Source organism: Ammospiza caudacuta, chromosome Z (assembly GCF_027887145.1).
Source record: "Ammospiza caudacuta isolate bAmmCau1 chromosome Z, bAmmCau1.pri, whole genome shotgun sequence".
NCBI classification, from domain to species: Eukaryota; Metazoa; Chordata; class Aves; order Passeriformes; family Passerellidae; genus Ammospiza; species Ammospiza caudacuta.
The window spans coordinates 87,889,568-87,903,724 of NC_080632.1; the positions used below are offsets into that span (position 1 = coordinate 87,889,568).

The window sequence follows — 14,157 nt, forward strand, 5'->3', positions numbered from 1 at the left end:
AAAGCATTACATTCTGAAAATGGTGCTGCACGGTGGTACCGGAGAGGGCGGGATCTCGCCCTGCCGTTGCTAGCAATGGCGATGCCGCCGGGATGCTGCGCAGCCAACAAAGGCGGCCGGTCGGAGGCAGCGCACGGGCCGCAGGCGCTGCGCAGGCGGGCCCCAGAGTGCCCGGCTAACAGGGTGTGGAAGGAAAGGCAGCATCGCTCCGGGACACGGTTCCCGGCCGCGCCCCGGGACCTGGGGGGTGACCCCGGCCGGGCCCGGGCACAGCGGCCGCAGCGCCGGCGGAGGGGCTGAGCCGCCAGAGCTGGCAGCGTGTGGCTCCTCCCGTCCTTTGTTGGCCTGCAAGCGGAGAGGCGGCCGCGGGCTCTTCCCCCGGCTGCCCTTCGAGGCCTGAGGCGCTGGGGCACGGCGAGAGCCCGGCGGGCCCCGGGGAGCGTCTCCCACGGCACCCGGGCGGCGCCGGCTGCGGCGCGGAGGAGATCGGCCCCGGCGGCCGGCGCGGCTCTGCCCGCCGGCAGCGCTCGGAAACCCCCCCCGAGCTGTGCGGGCTGCGGGAGGCCGCGACCCGGCCCCGGCCCCGCGGCGCTCGGCGGCCCCGCAGCCTCCCCGCCCCCGGCACTCTCCAGGGAGCCGTTCCACACGGAATCACACGGGAGCGTCTCCCCATCTGTGCCGCCGAGCACCCCCACCCCCACCGCCCAGCCCCGCAGCCTCCTGCCATTATGTTCCTCCGACGCGGGGCCGGGCCGCACCGCGGGCCGTAGCCCTGCCCGAGCCCGCCGGCTCCGGCCGCAGCAGGTGTGTCGCATGGGGACCGGAGGTTGCATGCTATGGGGTCGCTTCCTCCCGGCCCGGCGGCGGCCGGAGGCCCGCGGGCACCCGTGCAGGGACTGCCCGGGCCGGCGGCTCCGGGCCGGCCGGGCGGGGGCGGATCGTTCTCCTCGCTGCCGAAGGGGCTACGGCCTCTCCTCCCCGGCCGTCCCCAGGGTTCGCAAGGCCCGCTCGGACAGGGCCGGTTCGGGCCGGGAGCGCGCAGACCCGCGGGGAGGTGCCCGGGGCCGCGGCAGCCCGGAGGAGGGAGCGGCCCCCCGGACCGAGGGGCCGAGGGAGGGCCGGCCGCCGTTGCGGCCGCAGCAGCCTGTGCAGGGAAGACGGGCCGAGGCAGCGGAAGAACATGGTGGTTCTCCCCAGAACGGGGTGGGGATGAGGGATGCGAAGAAGGTGTCTCCGCAGGGAGGGGTGCAGGGTTGTGCCCGAGACCTCTGTTCAGTTGCAGGTGCAGCCAGGGGCAGAGGGGCTTTGTCGGGGTCGCCCACCCAGCCGGAGGGAGCCCTGCACAGCAGCATCTCCCGCAGCCTCCGAGAGGAGGGGGTTTCAGCGCGTAGGCGGAGGTGGTTACTGGTGTTCCCAGAGCAAGGGTGAGTAGCCAAGAGGAGCGGGGTGGCTGCTGTCTCGGTCTGGGTGCCTGTCAGCCATGCAGGAGGAAGGCCCTTGCGTGGCCGAGGTGAAGGGGAGCGGGCAGGAGCAGAGCGGCCACGGGCACAGGTGGGTGCGGACCCCCGGAGCGGCGTGGGCACCGCAAGGGGCTGAGACCCTGGGCAGGCATCGGCTGCGAGGCGCAGGGCCGGGCAGGCGGCCGGTCCGCACGGTCTCTGCGGGGTGGGAGCTGCGCAGAGCCTGACCGGGCCTCCCCAGCCGGCGGGTGCAAGCCGGGGGGGCTGCCCAGCCGTGGGGCTGCAGCTCGCTGCTTCTCAAGGCCTCCAGCATAGTCGAATAGCAAAAGAAAAAAAAAAAAATCAGTGTAGCAGCCAAGTCGGTGCTGCGAGGAGGGGGCAAAGGAACTATTTTGTAGGCATCTTGCTACTGCGGAAATGGCTTTCTTGAGGGGAGGGAGGCGCATTTGTGGGTACTCTATAGTAATGCTGCTCAGAGCACAGAAGATGCCACTCGGGCGGCCCCAGATGGAGCGAGGAGTGGGGAGGGCAGATGGGAGAAGCCCTTGATGGGGCACCCCATGGCCGTGGGCATGAGGGGGCATATGTGACGCGTGCGAGCAGCCACCCTTCATCTGGGGGAGCAGAGGGGCAGCAGCCCGGGTTAGCAGCCTGTCTCCCAGGGCTGTGGCCGAGCCTGCCTGGTGCTGCAAGAGAGATCCTGTGAGGATTTTTATTGCGGTCTCTTTGTTAGCTACAGCCAGGCACGCACACACAGCTCTCAGCCAGGTTGTGGGAGGTAAGTGGGGGAGGCGAGCAAGGGAGCGTGTGGGGGGCTCTGGGGAGCAGGGGCCGCGTGGGCCGGGCAGGAGGGGAGCCGGGGCACAGGGCTGTGCCGGCCCCACACCACACAAAAACCAGCCCCTGCGATTTTCAGGGTCTTGTTGGCAACTCAGCGAGGGTTGCCATAGCTTTTTATGTAGGGTGACCAGAACCGGCTGGAACTGGTTTGAGGCAGATCAGCTCCTGAACACAATGCAGTCACTGAGCTACTACACTGGGATAGCTTCCTCCCTTCATGGCAGCCAAAAGCAGAGGAGCTTGCAGAAAGATACCATCCCAAAACAGTATGTGAATGCACACTTTAGACACACAGCACTGGTATGTGGCTAATGTAGTCATAAAGGGTTCTGTATGTAAATGTACATATTTGCAGTAACTGAGATTACTTTGGCTTTTCGTGCCTTTTTATGCTTAAGGAATGGGCAAGAGCTGAGATTTATGACCCTTACTAAAATATTTTTGCTTTGCAAGGGTGGGACACTGGCAATACAGTCTATTTTAAAACTAAACTAAATAAAATGGATTGAATTATTTGTAATTGTAGATATGCTTGTGACTGAGGATGCTTTGCATGCTGTTTTATTTACAGGGTGCTGTCTTGTGGTTTGCTTCCTTAGGAAACATTAATGGGGGGGGGGTGGGTTCTGTGCCTTTCTCTAAGACCAGAAGGAAACAATATTGTTGTAGAATTGTGCATAAAAGCATTGAAAAGATGCTGTAAGGCATACTCATTTTCCTTTTTTTTTCTTGTAGGCCTATTGATTGGGGCTGCCTTTAACCCTTTGGTGTTTGCAGAGGTAATGCGGCTGTGGCAGTAACTGAGCACTGGCTAAAAAAGTCCCTCAAAGGTCAAGGTTCACAAGGTGAGACGTGGTGTTTTGGGCTGAATAGAACAATAGATTGGAGTTACATCCTGATTGCACACTTGGCACATTAGGAAGGAAACAACTGTTTAAGTGTTAATGAAGAAATGCTATTAAGATCCTCCAGTTTTAAAAGGATTAAAGCTATTATTTGTAAAGAGTTACTGATATCTTGGTTAAATACAGTATTTTCATTGAAGATAAACTTTTTTTTCCTAGTGTAGTGATACGAATAGGCCTCTGAATGACAATCATGAATTGCCGAGCAGTTGTGGCAGGGAGCTGTTCTGTGCTGTATTAAGAGAGTCACACATGCAGGATTTGCTGTCTGATTATTTACATGTTGTTGTTTGACCACATCTCAGTGACCCAATACTTGATTTTTAATTAAGGTCTTCAGTGTTAAACACATACTTAATATTGCCTACAGAGAAAAAACCTGTGCAAAAGAAATTGTATGGATGGCTTTTCTTAAACTGTTGTAAGCTGGGGAGGATTTTGCAGCAGCCAAGTGGAAAGATGTATTTTGGGGGCTGGATGGAGCTCCAGTGGTGTGAATTATAATATTGTGCATAGGAAACTGGATGGGCAGTGCAGCAGCTGCAGAGGGGTGACTGCATTCAACTTAAAGCAGTGGATAATGGACAGAATTTTTAGGTTTTCTTTCTCAACTAGAAAATACAAAATGTGTGCTTAGATTTGAACTGACGTTTTTATCTTCTAGTGAAATCTGAAGGAGTCAGAGAGAGGGAGAGGGGCAGAGAGAAGGAAGCAGTAATGAATCCAGCAAAGGGAAGAACAAAGGCTGTTAGAGCTTGCACAGTGGATCACTAAACATTTTGCCTGGGGGATTCTTTTGCTGGAACTGTTATTTCCTATAACAGGAAATCAGCAACTCTAGAATCCTAACCAGTGTGATTTTTTAAAAATCTTCCCAGTCCTGGCTGTGTTAGCTGGTTTGGTAACCTACAATCAAGATAATATGGAGGCAGAACATTGGAAATACTCTGTTGTGGTGTGAAATGAGGGTCCTTTCCTCCGTGCTCAGCAGAATAGACAGCCCTAAAAGCCTTGAGAGGTTGTGGATACTGGGTAAGTTGTGTGCTGGCTGCTGAGGCAGGGTGACAATACAAGGGAACCTTTTTGTTTCTGACTGCAGTAGATTACGTAAGGCACTGAGCTATTAATCGTAGAAAAGTGAAAATAGCATACTACCATTTGGCCTGAAATTCTGTGCTTGTAAGCTTTACTGCAGCTGTGATAAGCTGTTTTTCAGGTTTGATAGAGCAGTGAATAGCTTGTGGCAGAGCAAAGTGCCTGACAGATCACTGTGCTGATTTCTGCTCCTGTTCTTCAGCATCAGGATGCAGAGGGTCTATATTTGACTAGAGATGTCTGTGGCAGAATGATGCTGCTAACAGGAGTTCTTGTTGTATGCTAGGAATAGGATCTCTTCCTGATGAGGATGCATGTTCTTTTCCAAGTGTCAGCTAAAATTCATATATTACACAAGAGCATTTTTTGGGATTTTTTTTCCTTCTGCCAGAATAGTAGGCAGCTTTAAAATTTTAAGTTCTCGGATTGCGATAGAATTCCTTCAATCCGTTTTGTTTGGGTTTTTGAATGCTATCTGTATTACGAAATTTTGTTTTTAGCAAAGGAGATTTTGAATTTGCAGGGATTTCTGATGGCTGTAAGATGAGAAAACTGAATAGATGGAGTCTGCAGTGTTCTTGGTGAGTTATCTTTTTTCAGTCTAGTAATATCTGTAAAGGCTCTTCCTTAGGAGATTTGGATTGTGCACGCAGGCCAGCTTTCCAGCAGCAAATGCTAATGCTGGAGGGCTGCTCTTCTGTATCAGCACCCAGGATCTCGTTTTGCATTGGTCTCAGTTATTTGATCTTCAGAATGAGGGTAAGGATTTATCACATTCCAAGTCCCTTTGGAATGAATTGACTAACTGTTGTTTCCCTAGCCATATGCCTGTGTGTTAAAATACAAATATGCAGCAGAGTACCAGGAATATATGTTCAGGAAAACCCAAAGTTGACCCTCATGTTCTTGGGCCTGCTTGTTGCCCTGCTGGGCCCTGCCTGGCTGGGAGAGCTCCCTGAGGGGCTGCACTGCTCGTGCTGTGCTTTGGCCACAATTGTTATCTACTGCAGAAAAAGTACCTTACGGGATAGAGGTGGGAAGCTTGTGCCAATTAGAGTGTAATTCCAGTCTGCATTCGTTTGGGAATCTCAACATTCTCTTCATTGTTGTTGTGCATCTGAATTATTCACGTGGTACTGCCCCAGCCTATTTTTCATAGAGAAGTACAAAATTAAGCCATTATTTAAATTAATTTCTAGGTAGACTAGGAAAAGAGTGGTATGTGGATTTCCCTGCTTTTCAGGAATTCATCTATGTTTTAGGAGGGATTTGGGAAGTAGGTAGACCCAAACCGTGGCTTGAATCTCTTGATAAATACAGGTGGTTTTCATGTGGCCAGCTGTAGCTGGGGATGGCCTGTTCAGCTCCATGTTGTGCATAAGGAGATTCCTTGCTCACGTGTTGAAACATCCCTGTTCTTTTTGCCAGCCAAAGGCTAATTGTCCTGAGCTTTGAACCAGCTGTGTGTGCTTCTCTTCAAACTGTGCCAGCAGTGGTTCAGACTCCAGAAGATTCCCCTCCTCTTTCCCATCTTGTTTTCCAATACCCAAAGAGAACCTGAAATACCCAGTTCAAAAATTGATGTGTTGGACTACAGGATGAGGAGTCATAAACTACAAGTAACACTATTTTGGCTGTCAGAATGGAGGATTAAATCTTGTACTCATTGAGTCTTGAACATGGAAGCAAATTGGATTTTCCCCTTTTTTGAAGGCAGGTGGATATGGTGTATAATATAGAAAAAGTGGGTTCTTGGGATAAATTTTAACTGTAAAACACCTCATACTTCACAAAGATGTTTACATTAGGGCTGGCACGACCTTACTGATGCTGTGGATGCTAAATAGATGCTAAATAAGACTGTTATCCAAAGAAATCGAAAATTCCTAGGGTAAGAATTACTTTGTATATGACAAAAGGAATTTCTGTGATTTGTGGAACTGGGTGTTTGTCTGGGTTTTGCAACAGTAGCAGGCCATGGGCCCTTTGATAGTGAAAAGGAACCCGTTCATTATGTATGTAAGCATGAGAGCCATTGCTGACTGTGGTTGAAGTGGGCTCTTGCACATCCCACTTGCCTGCTGAGTATGTCAGACCAGGCCAGGCTGTGATTGGAGATGTGGTTCCCATTTCCTGAAGAAGGTTTTGTGGTTAGATTAGCGTATGGCTTTGTCTGTCTGTACAAGGCTTGGCTTTCAGAGCAAATGACTGGAAGTGTAATTCAGTCATAATTACTAATAACCAATGAACTGCTCATCATGTGTGTATTAAGATGAAATTTGTCTAATGTTAGGATACATGTTACTGTAATTCTGATTGAATCCCTTATGCCTTCTCTACCTGATGAAATTTCTTGTCACAACAACACAGAAACCAAAACCCAAAAAAGTATGGTTTTGTGCTGGTTAGGCTGGTATTGCTCCCTGTGTAGGCATTTTCTTCCAGAATGAGCTTGATGTTACTTAGGCATCATTACTCTTGTTTGGAGGTGGTGTAATTATTCCCGGTTACTGGAATTCTGCTCTGGAATAGTGTGTCTGCCTGGGAATCAGTAGAAGTAACTGACTAATTCCTCTATGTGGCTATAACGGACCCAAAACGCTGCCATGTGCCAGACCCTGAAAAGAGGTTTCTCAGTGTTCTCACAGTGTTCTCATTTCACAAAACTGGAAAGAATGCTGGTGTTTTTGGAAGAACATGCAAAAGACAACATCTCCATCCTACAGTGTGCACAGTTCTCAAATGTATGTAGTACAAAGAGCTGTAAAAACAAGAGTTTAGGGCAGGTAAAGGAATGAAGTCACAAGAATGTGAATGCCATAGGTAGAGGAAGATTAAATTTGGTGGTTTTCCTTTTTCCTTTGATAACAAATGGATTTGCTGCTGAGGGAACTGAAGTTGAGCATTTGTCTGAACAAAAGCAAGGAATTAGATATTTAGATGGGATTTGAAGGCAAAGGGTAGGAATTCAGTAAGGCAGAAAAGATGGTCTGGTCCAATTAAAGCAATTGTTTAAAGCTGTTAGACTTGTGGTTTAGCTATTTGGAAGGTCTGGGCGAATAGAAAGGTGAGTGTCAAGAAGGGAGAGTTGGTTGGTTCTTCAAAGGTTAAGGATTAAATAAAAGAGTAAAAATTGAGAATGTAAGAAGTATTTACAGGCATCATGTTAGGCCAGAGAAGGAATAGACTCACAGCTGGTCTGGCAGCAAAGGTGTCCCTTAATTATGATTTTGGATAAAAGGCAGAGTTTTATCCTTAAAGGAAAGAGTTACTAAAAGGTTTGTGGAGGGAAAAAAAAAGAGAGGGGAGGAATATGGCTACAGAGTCCTGGCAGTTGTGGTGGAAACATAGTTTATATACTGAATCTTAAGATGGGTGTCCTAGAATAGTGAGGAGGAGATAGTAAAATGGCCTAGTTAGATCTTGTCTTCCTTATGTATCACAACTGACCATGTTTGTCTCCCTTTTTGTTTAACTTTGATTGCTTGAAAAGTTAGAAGAATGAGAGAAGTTCTTGATAAGGGCAGCCATAGTTCTCAGTAAAGGACAGCTCTGTCTCCTCTGCTGGGCAGTTGTGATCTTAAACGTACTTGGAGGAAGAGGAATTAAGTGTGTAAGCAGGTCTTCATTCATTGTTATGGGTAAATGTTAATTAAACTCCAGGATATATAATTGGAAGAAGTTTCAGACTAGGGAGACTATCTGGCTCTTTTTGAGTGGATGCAACAACTGTAAAAAGACACCTATGGACAGATGTACAACGAGAATGCAACTAATTAGTATCCCAGATTACAAGAAACTGTGTCAAAGCTTTCTGTCAGTTTACGTGGATTTTATATGCTTTGGTGTCTGCAGTCTTTTCCATTTAATCCTCAGAGAAACTTGTTTTGTGATTTTGATTCTATGTGTGCATCTGTTTTTTTATTAAGAACTTCATAGGTTAGACAAATGGCCCAAAACCATTAAGTGAACTGTGTAAACAAATTTCCAAACTCTTCTATATTTATTTGAAGCTGTTTCATGAAATGTCTGTGTCTATTCCAGTATCCTTTAAAAATCTTCCTCAGTTGCCTTCTCATAATCCACAAGGACTTCCAGGTAGCCAGTGTTGATGAATACCTAAGTCTTACAGATATTTATTACTTTATACTGCATTATTTTCAGGAAGACTCCTCAGATTAATAGTGCAGCTGTTAAGGAAAGTCAAGACTTCAGAGGAATTACAAATGTCTCATGTTATTTTTATGCATGTCCAGGTATTTTGCAGTCTGGGTGAGTGAGGATAGGAGTGGGTGTAGGAGAGGGAACAGGAAGAAAGTCACTGCAATTTGGGCCCAGAATAAAATTGCCAGGTTACTATCTGTGGAGTTTATAAATTACTATAGTTCTTGGTGTAATAATTCTACTGTATGCTTGGTCACTGTTCTGTAATGTATAATCTCTGAAAACATTACTTCAGAAGTGAAATAGCATTTCTTTGCATGGCAGATGTGAACAAGCACTTGTTTTCTGTAAGACTGGGCTACTAGGGCTTAAAGTGATGACTTTCTGCTTATTTTACAGATTTGCTTACAATCAAATACATGGCCATGGGGGATATGAAGACCCCAGATTTTGATGACCTTCTTGCAGCCTTTGACATACCAGACATGGTAGATCCCAAAGCAGCTATTGAATCTGGACATGATGACCACGAAAGCCACATAAAACAAAATGCTCATGCAGATGAAGACTCCCATGTCCCATCATCATCTGATGTTGGGGTGAGCGTCATTGTGAAAAATGTGCGTACTATTGATTCTTCCGAAGGTCTGGATAAGGATGGCCACCATTCCACAGGCAATAGCTTGCACAATGGCTTTCTGACATCAGCAGCTCTTGAGAGTTACAGTAAAGATGAAGGGAAATCACTTAAAGATGATGGGTCAGCTTCTGAGACTACACTGAAGGATTCAGCTTTCAACCAGTTCAGCCCAATATCAAGTGCGGAAGAATTTGATGATGATGAGAGAATTGAGGTGGATGACCCCCCAGATAAAGAGGAGATACGTGCAAATTTTAGAGCAAATGTCTTGGCAGGATCTCTATCGCAGCAGGAATATGACAAACTAAAGGCACTTGGAGGGGAGAACTTAATTAAATCTGGAATCACAGTTTCAAGTAGTATAGATAAAAATAAAACTGGTAAACGAGAGACAGAGACAAGCTCCATGAATTTAGGTGTCTATGAGCCTTTTAAAACTCGAAAAACAGAGGACAAGTTACTAAAAGACAATTCTGAGAAGCTTCTTGAAAACAGGGTACTTGATGGAAAACTGAGTGCTGAAAAATGTGACACAAATCTTGCCAGCATTTCCCAATCCAAAGCAAAGTCATCAGCAAAGCTTTCGTCCTGCATTGCTGCAATCGCAGCACTGAGTGCTAAAAAGGCAGCTACAGATAGCAGCAAAGATTTACAGTCTAATTCAGGAGAGTCTTCTCCATTACCAAAAGACATGAGTGAAAGTCCCCAGGCTATTGAAAAATCTCCTGAGTCTCAGAGTTTCATTGATGGTGCTAAGAAACCGTCTGTCAAACCGCCCGATAGTCCCAGAAGTGTCTCCAGTGAGAACAGCAGCAAAGGGTCTCCGTCTTCTCCCGCAGGGTCAACACCAGCAATTCCTAAGGTTCGCATAAAAACCATCAAGACTTCTTCTGGGGAGATCAAGAGAACTGTTACTAGAGTGTTACCAGAAGTTGATTTGGACTCTGGTAAAAAGCCAGAGCAGAGTGCTTCCATGGTAACCTCCATGACATCTCTCCTGTCCTCACCAACTTCCGCTGCTGTTCTCTCCTCTCCTCCCAGAGCTCCTCTGCAGTCCTCAGTTGTCACCAATGCAGTTGGATCTGCAGAACTTGCCCCCAAGCAGGTCACTATCAAACCCGTGGCTACTGCCTTCCTGCCTGTTTCAGCAGTGAAAACTGCAGGTTCCCAAGTGATCAATCTGAAGCTGGCTAACAACACCACAGTGAAAGCCACTGTCATCTCTGCTGCGTCCGTGCAGAGCGCCAGCAGCGCCATTATCAAAGCTGCCAACGCCATCCAGCAGCAGACGGTCATGGTGCCAGCATCGAGCCTCGCCAGTGCCAAACTCGTGCCAAAGACAGTCCATCTTGCCAACCTTAACCTTTTGCCTCAGGGTGCTCAAACCACCTCTGAACTGCGCCAAGTGCTAACAAAACCCCAGCAGCAAATCAAGCAGGCAATAATTTCTGCAGCCGCCTCCCAGCCTTCAAAAAAAGTGTCTCGAGTGCAGGTGGTGTCATCTCTGCAGAGCTCTGTAGTGGAAGCATTCAATAAGGTGCTGAGCAGCGTCAATCCCGTACCCGTTTACGTCCCAAACCTCAGCCCCCCTGCCAATGCCGGAATCACGCTACCGACACGAGGGTACAAGTGCTTGGAGTGCGGCGACTCGTTCGCTCTCGAGAAGAGCCTGACCCAGCATTACGACAGGAGGAGCGTGCGAATTGAAGTGACTTGTAATCATTGTACAAAGAATTTAGTTTTCTACAATAAATGTAGTCTCCTGTCCCATGCTCGTGGGCACAAGGAGAAAGGCGTCGTGATGCAGTGTTCCCACCTGATCCTAAAACCAGTCCCAGCAGATCAAATGATAGCATCTCCTTCCAGCAATACTGCTGCTGCCGTGCTCCAGAGCGCAGGGGGAGCTGGCACGCACTCCCTAACAAAGATCCAGACTGGCTTAACTGGGACAGTGATCTCGGCCCCTGCGAGCTCTCCTGTCATTCCAGCTATGCCCCTAGACGAAGATCCATCAAAACTCTGTAGACATAGTCTAAAGTGTTTGGAGTGCAATGAAGTTTTCCAAGATGAGACATCTCTTGCAACTCATTTCCAGCAGGCCGCAGACACAAGTGGACAAGTAGAGTATCCTATGTTTACATTCCAATGTTTCATCTATAAGCCTAGGAGACTTTGGATATGTTTTTACTTTCATTTAGCTGTTATTATCTGAACCTCTGTGATTAAAATGATAAATGAAAACCATAGAAAGTCTTGCAAGCACTTACATAGTGAATGTCAACACTTTTTAAATAAGACTTAGAATCTTTATAGGCCCTGAAGTCTGGAATTGACACTTATATTTTTGCTAAAATTTAGCATTAGCTTTCTTACAGCTGAACATGATAATGCAGAAAATAATCGTGGGTATTACTAATCATATGTTAATGCTTCTTTCTGTGCTTTGGAATTTGACTAGCCAGTGGAATCCACTTAATTGGCACCCTCATTAACAGCCCATCTATTCAACCGGAACGATAGCTTTAAGTGATTCATTCTAGATTGGTCTTCAGGTTTTAGAGTTTTCACCAAGTGCCCTAAGTGAGAGAGGCATTCCCCTCACGTGCAGGGAGGGACTCAGGCAGTGACAAATGGCACACTGACTACTGACAGGAATGCTGCTGTTTGCCTCAGCTCTTCCTCACAAAGTGCAAAGTGCTGTTCTCACTTGCACATCTTCCTTTCTGTGTGACCATTGGTTTAGTTGGTTCCATTTCTTTTCCTCTTACAATTGCTAATGAGTTCAACATAAAAACCATTTGAAAATTATTTACTAATGTATGTGGCCTGACCTGAAAGAAATACGTCATTCAATAAAACGTAATATTAATCAGTGTGCGATGTATTTTATAATCCTGGCAGAGTGAAGGTGGTCAATTAAATGATATGGTTGGATCTCTGTTGGGGTGTGCCAATTAAAAGGGATTCTGGTGTGGTTCAAAGCATCCAGGTGAGCTTGGTGCTCCAGCTTCTTGCTGCGGGGGAAGCTGAAAACCTGCAAGCATGCTCAAGACAGGAATGCCCCAGGAGTCTTTCTGGGAATCACACAAAGTGGGCAGGCTAAAGACTTTTAGGTCCTGCAGTTAGGAAAAAAATGCACTAGTCCTAGGAGCACAGGCAGGTTCCTGTCAGGATCTATTCACTGCATGTAGGACCTGTTCTGTACCATGAAGCAGCTCCACTGCACCTACCACTACATGTAGTAATGTAAAAAGATATGCACGGGGAAATAGCCTCGATTACGTTGCTCTGCCTTAGCTCCTCCCTTTGATTGGCTGGCAGAGTTAGACTGAAGTTACCTGGATTCCAGGTGGAATGCCATGCAAGTGAATTTCTGTTTGTAAGATACTACAAGTGTGCATAGCTCAGGGAGTTTCCTTCAGCAGAACATGTCCATGCACAGATGTTGCTGCAGTTCTGAACAGGATCTAATGGCTGACCATTAGAGTACATTCTGCACCAGCTCGGGCTGCTTAATACTTAGGCTGTTTGGCTAACTGATTTGCTGATGCTTATTGGTTGTAGATAGATTCTTTTTTTCCCCATAATAGGCCCATTAGGTAACATGCCATCTAAGGTCCAGTAGACCTTGCAAAAACCTGGTGGTTTTGGTACTGGAAAAGGAAGCAGGAAAGAAGGTGACAAGACAAAGCAGTTGAATGAGAGACAGAGAATTCGTTTGGAGGATGAGGCTAAAATAGAAATTGAAAGAGAACAAAGATAAAGTGATGTTCTCACTTTCAGGGTGTGAGGATTTTTGTCTTTATGGCCAAGTAAACAAAACCTTTTGCCCTTCCCTTTCTCCCTCTGTCTGGTGCTTTTGCCCTGTTGCCGCTGAGTTGCTCTCCCTACATGTCCTTTAGATACTGTTTATCCTGGCAATTTACTAAAGGAAAGCCATTGTGATGTTGACAGAATGTGAAAATGCAGCTGCAGGGAGGTGGAGAGAGAAGTACGGGTTCCCAGGTACTGCTGTCGAAGAAGGGAAGGCCCTGGAGCTGCAGGGGCAGCTGGCATTGCCTGCTGCCTGTCTGCGTGTTTGTGTCTCCTCATGGAAACCTGCTCTGCTGAGCTGCAGGTTTAAACAAAACAGTGCAAAGCGCTGGAGGAAAATAAGCTATTTTCACGTTCTTCCCTTTGAAAAGAACGCTTAATAAATGTAGTTTTAAATGTTCTTTGTTGAAGCATCCTTTTACATCTTAATTACACATTTTTGTAGTCCTTTTCATACGTCAAGCAGCCGCTGTTTTTTATGTTGAGTTTGATTGCATCCTGTAGGGGTAGTGTTTCCTGGAGAAAGGCTCTGTACAGGCATTTATTACTACGTATGTTGCTACTTTTTCATTAGATGTTACCTCTTGAGAAGCTTGGATGAGAAATACCCTGACTTGTTTTCCTTCTTAGTGCTTGGCACTGTCTTTTTGCTGTAAAACTGCCATTATTGTGGGGGGAAGAAGACAGGGAAGTTAGATGAGATTGGTATTTTTTCTTTGGAAGGAAGAAAGAATAAAAATGAACACTTAGATTTTGCAAACAGGTAATAGGAAAAAAGGTTATTTGCAGCTTACTGTTCTTTCTAGTGTCCCATCTAATTGCTCCTGAAATGGAAAATGTATAGTTTTGTGTTTCCAATGAGTAAGTAGCTGCTCTTATACTCCTGTTACGAAGGTAGAATGTTTTGTTTAAAATAAGCAATGGTAGAACAATCTTATCAATGAAAATACATTCACTATGAAGTTGTTACTTTTCTGTAATGTTTTATTGCCATTAATATTCCTGTTAAAGGAATATTAATCTAAAGGCATATTCCTGCTAAAGGAGTATTAACCCTGACTCACTGATAGGTTTTCTGGCTGAATAAAACCCTCATGTACTTGCTGGGGGGAAAAGGTAGTAAATCTGGGCTAATGAATGTTAGTATTTCTCTTAGTTATAGATAGGAGTACATAGCTCCCATGGAAACTGCATAGCTCATTTCCCTTCATACTCAGCGTATGTGTGTATCTTTATTTTC

At 46.7% G+C, this 14,157-nt stretch overlaps 1 protein-coding gene across 1 annotated transcript in view; it reads left to right on the top strand.

The window, feature by feature from the left end:
- The first annotated feature begins 637 nt into the window (after positions 1–637).
- Positions 638–14,157, top strand: part of ZNF532 (zinc finger protein 532) — a 31,571-nt gene continuing 18,051 nt past the window's right edge. The window contains exons 1-4 of the mRNA XM_058823852.1: positions 638–804; positions 1,277–1,424; positions 3,036–3,145; positions 8,864–11,223. Coding sequence (XP_058679835.1) covers positions 8,884–11,223 — 2,340 coding nt within the window. The 5' untranslated portion in view covers positions 638–804; positions 1,277–1,424; positions 3,036–3,145; positions 8,864–8,883. The remainder of the gene's footprint in view (positions 805–1,276; positions 1,425–3,035; positions 3,146–8,863; positions 11,224–14,157) is intronic.